Source organism: Urocampus carinirostris, chromosome 8 (genome assembly GCF_059441175.1).
Source record: "Urocampus carinirostris isolate Australia breed hairy pipefish chromosome 8, RoL_Ucar_1.0, whole genome shotgun sequence".
Lineage (NCBI taxonomy): Eukaryota > Metazoa > Chordata > Actinopteri > Syngnathiformes > Syngnathidae > Urocampus > Urocampus carinirostris.
Window position 1 is genome coordinate 38,641,368 of NC_142356.1, and position 16,679 is coordinate 38,658,046.

Here is a 16,679-nt window from a genome sequence, read left to right on the forward strand (position 1 = left end):
TAGTGGCTTAAATGTCACTTCAATTCCTTTGTTGCGAGTCAGACTCCGCTTCGTTTAACTGTCCAACAGTTCTCTTTAGATGTTCGTCCATCACCGAGGTACTGCCGTGATATGCAGGTTTTTATTCGCCGTATCTGCGGTCCGAAAGGCTTTTGTACACATCCTTGATGTTGATGCCATCATTTCTGTATGTTACCACTTAAGACAGACATGATTGCAAATGTGACTCTCAACAGAGATTATATTCATGTAGAAATGCCTTACTGTTGGCAAAAACGATTTTGGGGAAAAAAGTCGACAATCGAATTCAATTTCTATTATCGATTTTGGCTACAACATTAACTAAGCCCTAATAAACCTTACAAAATCAACATGGCAATTTTCTCACAGCAAATCAGACTATGTAGAATATTGCGACAACGATGAAGTTGACCAGTGACCGAGACGATCCGGATAAGGAGAAATAGGCAAGATGAGATTTTGTCCTTTTAAAAAGTACCTTATATAAATTATAATAAGCCGCACACAATTTGAAATGAGCCCCGTACGCCTTTGCCTGCATTCATGATAAAAATTCATAATAATCTCGCATTTTATTTTGTTAATTTCATCTCATCTATCTTGTTATTGCATTTTTAGGTTTAAATTACCTCTTAAATGTGTTTTTAGTGAGCCGTAAGATGCGTTTTATAGCTATTTAGGTTTCACTTGGATGCCTTTTGGAGAGCGGGAACAGACCAATTAGTTCTGAGTTATTTCCTTTCGGGAAAATTTGCCCGTTATACGAACAATTCTGCCGATGAGCACAATCCTCGAACGAATTCAGCCCATATGAAGAGGTGTCAACTCTATCGGATTTTTTAAAATGCTTATGCGAAGGAGAAGCATAATTTGAGTATTGTGCGAAATACAGTATACTAAAGACCTATCATCACAACGTCTTAGAATATTCATTGGATATCATTGCGAGAACCCCGGAAACAAATTAGTGCTGTAGCAGAAGACGAGCTGGAGGTTGCAGGATCAGTGCACTAGCAGACCTGGTGGCCATTTTGAGTTTCACTGAATCCAGATGAGCACAGCGAGGGTGGGGGAGGGTACTCGTATTCACCGTGCGCAGTATTATTGGAATGCAGACTCTGAGCTCTCACAGACTTGCCTTTCAATTTAGATATGATAAATGGTGAAATTGAAAACCACAACATTAAATTTTGATGTTTTTTGTCCGCTTCATTTGTATAGTTAGCAGTGATCTCATAACATGGTATTTTAGTAACAACATTAGCAAGGCAAATACCATGCAACTTTAATTTTGTTTATGACAGTTATACTTGTTTTCTCCCGACAATTCAGTTTTCTATGGATAGATTTCCCTTGATGTTTTTTTCCTTCCTGGCTGGTAGGCGGAGCCTGTTTGGGACTCCGCACGTGTCTCAGCAGAGCATGCTGCTCGCAGGAGAACTGGTGGCCATTTTGTGCTTCTGCACTACCACAGGGTGGGGGATGGGCAAAGAACCGACATGCTGTTTTAAAGAACACTGACTTTCGTTGCCAAAGAAAGGTGATTTGTATCACATATCACTCTTCCTTAACTTTTTCATTGTTCAAAATGCAATTCATTCATTTTTTTAGCTAAAGGAATAAATCTGTCTTTAACTCTTTTTTTGGGGATAACTTCAACTTTCCTGAGGTGATTATTATTTTGTGTGCTCCAGGTGAAATATAAGTATTGGTTCTGCCTATTTTAAGGTGCTACCCTTGTCACGTAATGGGTCCGCCCATTCAACAATTATCCTGTCTGTGTCGGTAGAGAGGGCAGACGGAGCTTGTAGAGCAGGGGTCGGGAACCTATGGCTCGCGAGCCATATATGGCTCTTTCTTTGAGTACCTGTGGCTCAGAGACAAATTTGATTGCATGCAAATTTTCTCCATCTCGTCCAAAACATAAGCTTCTAATCCTGTTCAGATACACGCAGAGCCAAACCAAAGGTAACAAAATAGCAGTACTTCGCAGTATATATAGGGCACGTTTTTCACTACAATTTACAGTCAAGGTGTCACAAAAAAAAAAAAAAACCTCGTTCTGGCTGTACAACGCTAAATAATCCGTTATATAAAACATCACTATATTATCTGTCTTCAGTGTTCAGATACCTTATGATGAATCCACAGAACAAACTGTAAATACGCCAAAACACCGGAAGAGAACTTAAAGTTTTTTGATTGGGTGAGTGGGAGGGATAGGTGGAGCTATGCAAAAAGTGCAAGCACTCCCTCCCATCTCTCGCCCTACCCCGACTGCGCCATTGATAAGCACATCAGGCTCCCTGTTTGCAGAATGTTGTGACGTTTTTACAAAATAACTGCTTACATCTGGTTTTGAAACCAATATGTATGAAAAAGAGGGTCAAAATGAGTTTTACCGATCTTGAGTAATTGCAAGAAAGAGACAAGTTGAAAGTGTTATGATTGTTGATTTTGGGACACGGGCTCTGGCATTATTCTCTTTTCATAATTTTTATCAAATCATCAAAAATAAATGTGCTGAAGACTAAGCTTTTTTCTGGGGCGCGGGTTTAGCAATTTAGTAAATTTGTCTCATAATATATAGTGTGGCTCTTTCCCAAAATAAAATTGATATATTTTGCTTTTATGGCTCTTTGAGTCAAAAAGGTTCCCGACCCCTGTTGTAGAGTCTCCAACTGCGCTCTGCTTTCTTGTGCTGCAAGGCTACCAAGCAAACTGCATTTGTCCTTCTGCAATTTCACATTAACATTTAATAGTAGACTTTTTCGGGTTACCCTAATGGCATATACTGAGATGCTTACCTGTGAAATACTTATTCGGCCTCATTTTATACGCGCCGTGAGCAAAAATGAAATTTCATTTACTATAACCTTATTTCGGCGCCTTTTTCAGTCAATTTGTAATTAAGTATTTTATTTCCCTTTGTATTTTTCAACAAGCTTATAATCCCCCCACCATGACATCAATGGTTCAGTCCATGTGAGAAAATTAAGGTAGGCTCGTATGGGGGAGGGGAGTGCAATTGTGTTGGCCGGAGGAGCAGGGTTGCTGCTGCACATGGTTTTGAGTGCAATTTAGAGCAGTCTGCGCTGTGCCTCTGTGCCATTTTTAAAAGTAAATTTTGTGCACCATTTTTTAATTTGCTTTTGTGGATATAAAACAGTGTCTTTCTGGCTTTGATAAACAATTTTGAAATAAGCTCCTCCCCTTTCCTTTTTACCTTTCCTTCGCTGTGTCCTCTGAGTAAACAGGGGGAATCTATTCATATAATCAATGTGCATCTCAATATATCGATATGTTTAAGAAATACAGGTGATTCCACTGTAAAACCCAACCCAAAACTAATCCAAACCACATAAATAGTCTCGGTTACCAGTCTGCATGACAGAACACCTCTTCAAGTGCTAGTGAGTTAGAAACTTAATCCAACTATAAACTTTGTTTGATCTACTACAATATTTGACTTTGATTATGTCTCCCGTTTGACAAGAGCCCTTTCTTTTTCGCCCCCCTGCCCTCTTTTCAATTGGTTTGGTCTGAACTTGCTGTAGTTTTCCATCCGGTCCTAGTCGTGCTAGAGTTGGGGGAGGGGTGTTGCTTGGCAACTGCTTGTGCCATTTACTCTCATTATCAGGGTTAGGTAGGGTTACTTTAACTTGATTACTTTCAATTACTTTCGGATTACTCCAATACCAAATATGCTAAAAAACGACAACATAAACTAAATATGAATAAAATTACAACATTTTGTGCAGGCTTGGGGAGTAACGGAATACATGGAACGGCAAAAATTATGTTGGCAAGCTTTTTGGATTTATTTTCATTTTGTTTCTGTCGCATTTTATGTTAGTTTTGCCGGAGATCAAAGAGATCAAAGCCAGGAGAGAAAGCTTACCATGTGTTGTGAGTCATAATTGTATTCATATTTAGTTTCTTTTGTCTTTTATTAGCATACTTGGTATTAGAGTAATCCAAAAGTAATTGAAAGTAATCAAGTTAAAGTAACCCTACCCAACCCTGCTCATTATGTATGTCTGCACAAATAACTATAGATTTTGACAATTAGCATGTGATGCCCTAGTACGCTATCAACATATCTGTACACTTATATACAAAGTATATTTTGTGTTTTCAGAAATAATGATGTTTAAACATTTAATCGATTTAGAAATAAGAATTCAACATATAAACTTAAAACTTGTTTCAATTTTAGCACAGGTTACAGGGTGAATCAGATACTTAACCCAAAGCAGGAGGTGTAATGCAGGATACAGCCCCGATTTACAACAAAGTGGACTAGTCCTAAAGAGCTCCTCCTTCTTCCTTCTGTTTTCCTGCAGTTCTTTACAGAAATGCCCTTCCCCCATTTGCCCAGAAAGGCCTCAATCATGTTTCCTTATAAGGACCGTCCGATCATTTTGCACTTTTTAAAAAAAATTCAGTATACTGTACACACATTTTTAACTTAAAATGCTTGTGATCTTTTAATAAGTTCGAAGTCTACTGTGTTATCTTCCCTTTTTGTTTCGGCTCAAGGTATTCTTTTATGCTATTATATTTTCTAAGACCTGCAATCAACAACGGAAGCTCTTCCACACAGATCTATTATATTTTTTAAAATTGCCAACTCTGTGTGACTGACACATGATACATTCTTGTGGGTAGCGGAGGTGTTTAGAGAGTTGGAGAGCACTGCACTCTGTTTTTCAGAAAATGGAATTAGTGGTTATTTCAGCTTAATTGATTTTCACGTCCTTTTTATGTTTTGTTTTGAATCACTACAAATAAACGGAAGGGTGTGTGCCATGCTGCATTATGTGCCTATCTCATGAGTCACCCCCTACCTGTGAAAATTTAATGGACTAGTCTGAAAAGAGCTCCTCCTTCTCCTATCCTTTTATGTACTGCAGCTGGCCTGACTAGCTTTTCCCTTCCCCCATTATTTCTAACCAACATAAGCCTGCCTCAATGTCAAACATCCTGCTCAAGGTTAAAAAAAATTTGGGTTACTTTTCCTCATACAGCTTTTGATTGTAAATATATTTTACACATATGTTAGCCACTCTTTATTAAAGCTTTACAATTAGTCAATGTTATTCTTTGTTTCTTAGCCTGTTCAAAAATTAGCATTGAAATCACATGTTCTCGCCTTTGTGTAGCATTTTAGCTAATCAGATTGATGACATAAACACAACATACGTATGATTTTGTTGTCAGGCTATCAGCAGTCTTTGCCATATAACACAGATAGTGGTTTTGCTTTCCGCATGCTATTATTTGAGTCATCTGTCTCATGTTAATTAAGATTTGTAATAAGTAAGTGGTGCCTGTGGATCAGGAGGAAAAGTGGGTCATACAGTAACCGACTGGTCGCCTGTTCGAATCTTTTTCCCTGCAAGTTGTGTTTTGTATCTTTGGAGAGAATTATGAGAATTAACCTCCTCTGCCTTAAATATCACACACAATGGAGTATGGATGCTTTTTGGTGGTCAGAAGGGCACAAGGCATGTACTGGCATCCTCACTTCCATCTGACTGCCCCAGGGTAGCTGTGGCTTTCTATGTAGTTTAACACTACCACTACATTACTGAATTTGTCAGTTCCTGAATATTGCATTATTTTGTCTGGAAAAGGCTTATATAAATCTCTTACATACATTTGGGTACGTAGCTAGCTGCTGTTGCTCGATTAAACCCTCTCAGTGGTACAAGCTGCATTTAAATGACCATCTTTTTTGTCACCTTGCAATAGACTTTGAAATAAGTATACATGATTTTTATGTTCATTGACGTAAACAATTTTGTTAACTTAAGGACTTGCTGTAACCTGATGCAGACATGCAACCTTTTTTCGGCTAGCTAGTGAGAGTTGTGCCTGGCAGCAAACAGCAGAGCCAACGGCCATTTTGAGTAACTGCACTGAATCCTGGCTCATAAAATGAAGCTGTTCGCGTGGGGGAGGGACGGATATTGAGCTCTGCGCAGTGTGCACCGACGTTGGAATGTGACGGTAATCATGTTTGTAGTTCACACCACGCCTTTCTCGTTTTTCTATATTTAATACTTAACTGAGGTTTACCTTGTATTAGTTAAGATCTTCTTCTTTCAGAGAAATTATGCGTCTGCACTAACATGTTAAATTGTGAAAAATCTGATCAATCGAAAAATCATTTTAATGATAACTGTAATTTCCTTGCAGTCTTCATTAAACGACTGGTATGATTATATAGTTACATATCTGATTGTCAATGTCATAAGCTGTTTTACTCTCTCTCTTTAGCATGAAGTTGGTAGAGCGTTTGACTAGCTTGCTGTACTTTTGCCTTTGTGTTTTGTTTTTTATGGTTTTATTATGCGTATACTGTAATTCCTTACTACTCTGAATTTTAGTTAATTATACATACCAAATACACAAATGTGACCTGAAAAAGGCAAAGAGAGCCATTGTGTGTATATTAAGGCACATATAATTGAATGCTGTTTAAGTTTTCGACAATCCTTCAAAGATAAACTGCACACAACTATTCAAACTACAAAAAATATTCTATATTTTGATAAACCCCTGTACTGCTGCTGCCCACCTCAATTCATAGCCTCCGATTGGGTAAGCATTGAACCAATAGTAAAGTGAGGGGGATGGGTGGACGGTTAGGTTGCTGCAGCTTGTTGTTAGCTTCATTGCCTGTTTTTGTCGGTTGGTAGGCCAAAGGTAAACATAGACATAGTAGAGCAAGCCTAAATTCTGGTTTTAAGTAGGGGTGATTTGATAAAAAAGGATATTTCTGGTTCATTGAGCTCGCATTAACTGTGGCGATATAACACCGTAAATGTATATGTAGTTTTGTGTGTATGTGGCACTTATGAGATAAAACATTTATTAATTTCAGAATGTTTTTGAGCAAATTGTAGCGGGTTTGTTTGGTCTGCTTTCAGTGGGTTGTCATAATGCAGACAGAACTTTCTGGAAAAAGAGAACCATGGCATCGGCAGGATATATAGTTCCCTCTAGTGTTTCTTTTCAGAAACTACAATTAACAAATTCAAACACCGAGGAATGGTGACCACAGCTGTTAAAGGCGAAAGATTATGCACTAACCCTTTTATGTACCCTATAATAAACCATCATATACTCCCTATGGCCTCTAATATCTACTTGTCACTCCACAGGCAGCAATGGAAGTCGTTGTGACGGAGGAAAAGAAGAAAATTTTCCGTGCCCGGAAAACCATGAAGATTAGCGATCGCCAGCAACTCGAAAGTCTTCACGGCACGCTGACAGCAGCGTCAAATTTGTCTGAGCCGTCTTTGATGGCACCTCTAATGAACGGCTCGCATAGAGAGGACGGGGAAAAGGACGCGGAGCAAAACAGCCACCAGGACTCAAACTCCCCCATCGCTACTTCCCCTGCGTCTATGACCTCGCCAAGCTCTCCTGCGCCATTTCTCTCACTCAATCTGTCCCCTTCACCTGTACCTTCGCAAAGTCCGAAAGAAAAAGAAGGATCTCTTTCAGCCCCCTCGTCACCATTCCACGATACAAACTTTGACCAGAAAAAGGAGGAGGAAAAGACTAGCTTTCCCTCATTGTCGTTAAACGAGACCTCTCAAGAAGTAGCAAAGGAATCCAAAGACCCGCCGGAGAGCACCAATGTGTTGGCAAAGCCTGAGGTAATGACCAGAGGCAATGTTCAGCTAGTTGAAGCAAGTAACCTTAACATGAGAATAACCTAAATTCTCTTTTTTAGGCGCACCAAACCACAGCAGACAACAATGTTGAAGAGCCCATTAAGGACGCTGCAAACGAATCAGTTTCTTCTTTGGTCCCAGTGTCTGAAGACACAATCCCAATGGAAACAGACAGTACAGAGGCCAAGGACATGGCACAAACAAATTCTTGTACTTTAAATTCTTCCATTCCTTCGCCCTCTTCTTCTGTGGAAAACAAATTGGAAATGGACATTGATAAAGGTGATGACAAAGAGCAGATGAATAAAGACTTGCTCAAACCAGACAAGTTGGAGGGCACCATTCTCAAAGTGGAGGCAGAAAACGAAAAAAACGACATTGTGACTGACAGTTCAAAGCCATCACGTCCATCATCAACTCCTCCATCGAACACAGGTAAGAGGCACTGATTCACTTCCGCTGTTAAATTGTGTATTTAAATCGCAATTATTCATTTTCTGTCTCAAACTGCACTTTGTCAGCCCAAAAAATTATGCTGTCCAAAAAATATTGAATTCAGGCAGCGGGAAGTCAGTCTTCATAATAATATAGAAAACTAGTAGCTAAAATAACCAAGGCTAGTGATTTTAGTCATCTTTTATCCTTACACCCATCTTTCATCCTTACACCCTTGACATACCTAAGACTTATAACATTGGTAAAATGGCGGCGCCCTCTGTTGGCTGCGGCTGCATCGGCTCGCTACAACGGGTCAGGTGTATCGACATTTCGTTCTGTGTACATTGTTACAAAGAATGACAATACAAAGGAAATTATTATTATTATTATTATTGTGTTACATCAGGTTTGTCTTTCTTCGCATAGTCATGTGGTTTTACATCCACTGCAACGTATGATATGATGTTGAACTGTTCTCTTGTCAAAACAATTTTATCCTGCTTAATTTTCCCTATCTCTGTTATATACTGTAAAATTCGGACTACAAGCCCCACTTGATTATAAGCCGCACCCAGTAAATTTTCAAAGGAAAAACTATTCCCTACATACATAATCCGCATATATCCACATTGAAACATGAGATAGTTACAAAGAAAGACGGTAGAAAGAGTTTTATCAAAGAGTTTTATTAATATAAGGTACCTTAACCCTTTTAACGTTCAGACGGCCCGACGGTTAGTCGCTGGACTTGTGATAAACAAATATGTTACTGTTCAATGTCACTAGTCACTGAAATATGTCATGCCACATATCATTGGAAAGCTTAAACTCTTGGGATTCAAGATATAAAGTATACTCATCAGAGAAACATCACGATCAGTATGAAATAAGATACCCAAAAACACTAAAGCTGGTGTAACTCTCAAGTACGTCCCCTGGCCGTCTTCAACCTTTTTTAAATGTTCGCGAAAATGGCTTTGGTACATCAAGGACAATCCATAGAATCCAACTGTGTCAAATATTTACTACAAAACACCTGATAATGCCCACAGATAACTAGGAATCCTGCGATTGGCTGGCAACCAGTTTAGGGTGTCCCCTGCCCACTGCCCGGAGATGGCTGGGATGGGCTCCAGCCCCCCCGCGACCCTAATAATGATAAGCGGTACAGATAGTGAGATGAGATGAGAGAACTAGGAATCCGCCTTGAACATTTCTGCTTTGTTGGATGTTGCTTCTTGTTATCTGTGTTTCGCCGACATTATTTCCGTTTACGAATAAACAGACCTGTAAATGTCAATCAATATGGTAGTCGGCGGTCCCCTTTTGATGAACACCTTTTCCATGATGAGGGTTTCTTCGTGCTAGTTTTATTTATGCTCAAAGCGCAAAGTTACATTAAACTTGCGTCTTCCTCGACACACTTACCTTTAATTAGCTGCATCATTGGGTAATTTGCAGGGTTGAAATAAAAAATAAATTCATGGTTTATAGTCCAAATTTTACGGTAGTTGCTATGATGCATTTCACAGGATTAAAAATCAACAACAGGCTATGTCTAATATCTGAAAAATAACTACGGTATTTATTTGTGGATTGTATTAAAGACTCTATAATAATTTAATTGTAATATGACGTGAACATTTTTGTACCAGTATTAAAAAATACACTTGTGCAACCATACATTATTTATTATACAATTCGAATACAAATCTATTTGGAATCTGTAAACATGTTTTATTGTTGTGAATTAAATAATTGGATACTTTGTTTTTGGTCTGACGCATTTAAATTTGTATTGATATTATTTTAACAAAACGTGATCTGAGTAAACATGATGAATTCAAACCCAAAGTTTATCTTCAGAATCTCACAAAGTCATTTGATTTAATTTGATATTGTTTCAGGGTCACAAGAGAAGTGTTTTACTTCGGGAATCAAACGCACTTTATCTGAAGGCTTTGACAAAGAGGGGCTGACAATAAAACAGGAAAATAAGAGACCAAAGACGGAACCAGGAGAGTTGGAAGCTCAGCTGGAACTCAAATTGACTGCAAAAGCTGGCAGTCATCACAAGCTTGAGAAAGTAAGTGTACAACTCTACATTATTTGTCAAATGTTTGCTTTCTGTTGCATCTCAATTGTTTTGTCCTCAATAAAGTTTAAAATGCTTTTTAAAACTAATTAACGTGTCTTACCTACGTTTTTCTTAGATCGTCCAGCAGCTGGTGATTGAACGGTTGAAGAAATTTGAAATGACAATTTTTGAGAAAGAATTCCAGGAGTTGAAAGGCAGAGTTGACAACATTGAATGTGCCACAAAGCACCAAGTGGCCATTCAATCTCTTCAAGTAAGTTCAAGATACCAAATTAATACAAAACAGGCTGTTTTCAACTGTCACTCTGGGACCTCCAGTTTTTCACTACCCCAAAATCTAAACATAAGTTACGGTCCAAATTATACAATATTTTAGATGTTGTAAGTGCAACTCGGAGAACTTTAAAAAGGTGCATTTGTGATAGAGCTGGGCGATAAGGCCCCAAATAAACATTAACATTCAGTCTGGACGTTAACAAATATAGTGGGTTTAAACCCATAAAACACCATTCAAACATATTCTATTGATTTAAAAAATAGATGTCTTGCAAAATTTTCAGACAAAAATAACTAATTTTAAATCTGTTATAAGCTAATTTAACACCGCTTATTATGCAATTTTTTTTGCCCGTACTTGCCTGAATCCCACAATTCATTAGTAACAAACTATTGTTCAATAACCGGCATGAGCATTGAGTATTTCATATTCAACTCTTAAATTCCTACCTTTGGTTTCAGCAAATGTTAGAGTTGTGGATTTCATTCTCATTAATTTCTTAGTCGTAATTCTTACGTAAAATTGAACATTAATGCTGTTAACTATTGTACATTATTTATTGCAAATAAATAACTATTGTGAACAGTTAAAACATTCCGCTTCCTTGAGTGCTAAGGACATTCAATCTAAATTTGTTTAATTAGGCTGGCAGTGAAGGATTTTATTTTGAAATCATGACGCAATATAGCTCCGCTCAACAAATAATCTCCCGTCACAATCTGGTTGTGAATGTTCGGTTTATATATTTTTCAAACTCTAATTGCATTTTGTACTTGCTTTTGGTACTTGAGGCATTTAAAGAGCAGTTTCAATGCTGCTTGACTTTAGCACAAAATTCAGCAGATGACAAAATACAAATATTTTCATTCTCGATTAGTAAACATTTTTAGAAAGTTACAGTGTACACGTAAAGGCTTTCCAGGTACAGTCGCATGTTGATAAAAGACTTCACTCTAAGGCTTGCATTGTCTGTGTTTATCAAAATATTAAGAAAATAAATAAAATGATTTAAAATGATATACACACACACCTCTAACAGCACCAGCTAATTGCTAGATTTGGGTTTCATTTAACTAGATCCACTGAAAAGATTTAGTATAAAAGATATTTTGCACATCCACATTCTACTTTTCAGATCAAGATAGTCTTGCATTGCCTGTGTTTATCCAAATATAAATAATATACAAAAAATATATATACACACACACACCTTACTCCTCTATCAACAATTTGGGTTGAATTTAAAGTGGTACATTAAAAAGAATTAGTATGCAAACCTACTTTTCTGGATTTGACGATCCACATCCTACTTTTCAGGCCAAGATAACCCGACTGTCCAAAAAGTTTGGTGAAGCTAATCAGGCCTCCGAGAACAAAAGGAAACAGGAGGTAAGGAATGGCTTTGATACAAGTTGAAAATGCTCATCATATGATCTAGTTATTAGTTGTAGCAGTATTCACAATGTATGATTTCCCAATTTCTGTAGGCAATGGCTGCTTCTACCGCTCTGGCTGCTGCTGCCTCTGCTGCTGCACTTGCTGCTGCATCTGCTGCTCCTGCTAGTGCCACCGTTACCACTACTGCCACCTCTAAGCAGACAACAGCTGTTTCAACTGCCCCACAAGTCACACGGTAGAGTGCTCAAACTAAAAATACTTATTGTATCCGTTTGGAGATTTAGGGAATTAGTTTATCAATGTAAACCCTTGTTGCGCCGTATGAAATAGTTACTAACTTATAGTTAATAATGAAAATAGTTCATAACTAAGGAACATTTTATTGCAAAAGTCCAACTTTATTATCAAATACAAATACACGTATATGAAAAAAAAAAATCAAAATGCTTTCTGTTATTTTACAGGGGGCCGGACCAAATGTGGAGGCGGGCCGTATTCGGCCCGCGGGCCGTAGTTGGGGACTACTAATTCACATGAATAATCATGGATTCATTTTGTCACACTTTAAACAGTGTTGCAGTGTTTGCTTGAGTGAGACCCTTCTATGTAGATGACAATACCAGACTGAGCTGTTCACTGTGCGAACGTTTGACATTGTCCTGGGCTCTCGTCTTTAAAATACCTATTTGTAAAGAAAAGGACACACCAGAGAACCCTCCATCCACCAAGTCTCTACCATTCCATGTCCTACGCTTTCAATTTATTTTACCTGCTTGGGTCCTGGTCCTGAGTTTTGCGACGTTCTACGATATCACTCCCGAGTCTTTTGCCCGGCCGTGCGGAGTGTAGTCACATTTGCACCTCTCCTCCCAACATCGTGTTCCTCCGGCAGGCAGTAGAATCCACACCCGAGATGGCTAGACAGCAAGTGGCGCTCAGCCACTGGAAGACACCTGCACACAATGGACAGAAGGAGAAGGCGAATGATGAAAATGGGCATAGATAGATAGATAGATAGATACTTTATTCATCCCCGAAGGGAAATTCACATTTCCAGCAGCATCCCTGAGCTGAGAACAGTACAATAATAAAGCCCAAAAAATACAATATACAAATACCCAGTGTGACGTGCAAATGCCCACTGTAGCGTGTTATATAGAGTAACTAAATAGTGCTACACAGAATACATATTGCAGTAAGATTCGGTAATATGCAATGTAGGTGGTGTGGTTTAATGTGGGCCTTTACTCTGCCGGGTGGAGTTAAAGAGCCTCATGGCATGAGGAAGAAAAGATCTCTTCAGTCTGTCCGTAGTACAAGACAGTGACAGCAGTCTGTCGCTGAAACTGCTCTTCTGTCTGGAGATAATGCTGTGTAGTGGATGCGATGGATTGTCCATGATTGACCTCAGCTTTTTCAGTGCTCGTCTCTCAGCTACTGTTGATAGGCTGTCCAGCTCTTTGCCTACAACAGAGCTCGCTTTCGGGATGCAAAGGGGGGGAAATATCTGCGCAAAATTCTCATGGCAAAATATCTGACTGATTACACTGAAGGAAAATGTGTTGCAGACATTAACTTCTGCTCACTTCCTGCCCACTTGGATAAAGTTATGTACCAGCACTCCGAAAGAAGCGCCAATGGTCACTGGTTTGACCGTTATGCCTCCTGTATCTTCCCATATTTAGTCCCCTATGAGATTTATTGCAGCTCGGTAAAGAATGTGAACTACGTGGGGAAACTGCCTAACAATTTGAGATGGAAGATGAGGATGCACATGTAGAGGAAGGGTGTCAAACTCATTTTAACCCAGTGGCCACACGATAGAACAAACATTCTTGGGGGTCGGACTAGTAGATTATAGAGAGAAATAGAGAGGGTGGGAAAAAGAGAGACAGAGAGTTAGAGAGAGTTAGAGAGAGAGAGAGAGAGAGTTAGAGAGAGAGAGAGATACAAGTATAACATTTGTGAGAGGCTTTGGCAACATCAAGTGGACATATTTCAACCTGCAGCTCGCTTCTCTCAGCGTTGTCTCGCGGACCGGATTCAACCCTTTAGCGGGCCTAATCCGGCCCACGGGCTGCCTTTTGGATACCCCGGACATAGAGCGTAGATTCCCGGGCCTGCAGGGTCTCTGCTGGAGATCCATCTTGGATTCTATCGATGAAATACTGTGAGTGAGGAGGAGCCTGCAATCCTTCCAAAATTTGATATAAGAAATTGATTTTTATCTTAAGAGCTGTGTTCAAAGAACAGAAGCGTACTGGGACAATCATCATGTGCCATGTATTGTTCACATCCCTGAACTGAAACCAATAACCATGTATACATGCTGCTTGGAAGCAAGTGTAACGTCATTACACAGATGGACACAATTTCCACTTTTGTGCATTGAGTAAAGGATCATTTGGTTCATGGCACTTGCAGTAATTGAAAAAATAAAATAAAAATTCTACATTGCTGCCATCCGTGTGTTTACAAGATCGTGGTTTGCCGAAAGCACAGACTTTCTCTATGTATGGATAGATACAACTGAAAACCATTATATATGGATGGATACAGTAAAAGAAAAGGAAATGTCCCTTAGAACTCAAAACACATGACGTTTCTTTAGCGAGTTATTTGGGGTTTGCTTGTATCAATTGTTTTTGTACTATAAATCCAGGGTACTTTGCGGCAAACAAATATCCTAAATGGGAGGAACCATGTGTGCGGATTAGCAATCGAATTACTGGAATATCCATACATGCTTGAGTAATCGGAAAATGAAAAGACTAACCCAACCTTTGCAATCGAAATAGTCTCAGTTGTACTAAGACCTTCATTGAAATTCGGCGCATATTAACATGGGTTTTACATTATCGGAATACTGGTAAAAGTCCGTTTACAAACGGATAATGACCAGCAAAGTAATCTACTCATTGTGCTTATAAAAAAACATTTGGGAAGATTTCTTAATCTTTATTACAGTGTTGCTCCACTTAAAAGCTGAAACAGACACATGGCCTGATTGTGAGAATTAAGGTATTTAATGTCAATCTCTTAAAATGAACCCTAAAGTGGTCAGTTGTTGTGGTTGTGGGGCAGTTTAGTATTTTTGAGGACAATCGACTCTATGCCTAAATTCTTTCTCAACAGGCCAGTGAGGACACCGATCGAAGTCAAGCAGATCCCAGCACCAGCTGTTTCTTTACCTCATACCGCTGGTGAGTTTCTCTATCACTCTTCTTCCTCTGTGGGTGTTACAATAGAACAATAGAAAGACAGAAACGGAGTAAAATCAAAAATTGAAACACAGGATACTCAATGAAATGAACAAATGAAATGCAGACAATTCACTTTTTTAAAACAGACCTTTTTGCAAAGTCCTAGGATGCACAATTTTTTTTTCCCTGCTGATAGCCGGTACCGTCCTGCTCGTTTGGACCAATAACGATATCATTTTGTTTCTATTCGGACTACATTTTTAACATGTTGTGATATTTCTGTTTTCATTTTTTGAGCATTGGCTCAAACGTCATCTTGAAACCCTATCAGTTTAGATAAATTTTTACCTGCATTATTGGATGAGTTGATACATTTTTTTACAAGCAAATACCTCTTAGGCTGAAGCTCGTAAAAGGCCCTGTTCGCAATTTGAAACTGTTACTCTCTGCCGCCATCTTCTGGCCTCAATTCATGATCACAGCCTCAGTCTGTTAATTCATCGTGCATTTCTTAGATGCACTCGAATAAACTCTTCATGTTTTTTAGGGGTTTAAGTTGGCTTTTGGACTGTGTTTGAGACAGGCCTTTTCTTTTACCATTTTCATGCTACACTAACAATACTGTGAAATGAGTATAAAGTCACTCCCCAACCTGCCCCACCTCTACCTCAACTTTCTTTTTTATGTGTTGTGTTTCTTGAAACTGCGTTGCTAAAAGAAAGATAAAAGCAGATACGGATGGAGGAAAAAATTAAGTCTCTTTGAACTCGGTTGGGCATTTTAAAGACTTAATCAATATAGAAAATATTCTACTATCAACTTTTTAAGGACGCCTCAAACATCACACCCCATATTTAAGCCTGATCATTTAATTATGTTTTTATGATTTCTTAAACATTGAAAATTAAAATGAGATAAATCATCTGGTATTTGTCTTTTTAGAAGCTTTTTGTAATTTTCCGGATTTTTTTTCCTGTCTAAAAACAACACAATACATTTAGTAAATATATATATATATATATATATATATATATATATATATATATATATATATATATAATATACACACACAGTTGTGGTCAAAAATTTTACATTTCATAGGAACATAATGTCATGTCTCTCTTGAGTATGAGGTTTGGTTATAATGGGTCAAGTCAAGTCAAGGCACATTTATTTATATAGCCCTTAATCACAAAAATGTCTCAAAGGACTGCACAGGATTACAATTACATGATTACCTGATCTTAAACCAGCATGCAGGCAAGGAACAGCTCAAAAACCTCAGTGTGAGGAAAAAAGAGAAACCTTTAGAAAGGACCTCACATGTGGTAATCCCCCTTCCAGGATTGACCAGGGTGAATCACAATTACTGTACACAGAATAGTAAACACTAGGTAAGATGTTGAAAATTTCCGGAAAGAGCATGACACCAACGACACCCCCAGCCCGTAAAATAGTCCAGAAAGTCTATGACGGCCACGACGCAGCTTCCCATCTCTGCCAGCTGGTAAATACAGGGGTTGACATGCTTCAGGTCAGACGCTGGTCCGCTG

At 38.6% G+C, this 16,679-nt stretch overlaps 1 protein-coding gene across 4 annotated transcripts in view; it reads left to right on the plus strand.

Annotated features, from left to right (window-relative positions):
* Window positions 1-16,679, plus strand: part of atf7ip (activating transcription factor 7 interacting protein) — a 43,354-nt gene that overhangs the window by 14,874 nt on the left and 11,801 nt on the right. For 3 of the 4 annotated variants that reach the window (XM_088342639.1, XM_088342638.1, XM_088342641.1), the window contains exons 2-8: window positions 7,194-7,694; window positions 7,772-8,147; window positions 10,058-10,236; window positions 10,364-10,501; window positions 11,843-11,914; window positions 12,013-12,158; window positions 15,059-15,126. In XM_088342639.1, the coding sequence (XP_088198765.1) occupies window positions 7,200-7,694; window positions 7,772-8,147; window positions 10,058-10,236; window positions 10,364-10,501; window positions 11,843-11,914; window positions 12,013-12,158; window positions 15,059-15,126 (1,474 nt within the window). In that variant the 5' untranslated portion in view covers window positions 7,194-7,199. Of the gene's footprint in view, window positions 1-5,872; window positions 6,037-7,193; window positions 7,695-7,771; window positions 8,148-10,057; window positions 10,237-10,363; window positions 10,502-11,842; window positions 11,915-12,012; window positions 12,159-15,058; window positions 15,127-16,679 lie in introns of those variants that run through there. The other variant, XM_088342640.1, reaches the window with a different exon arrangement.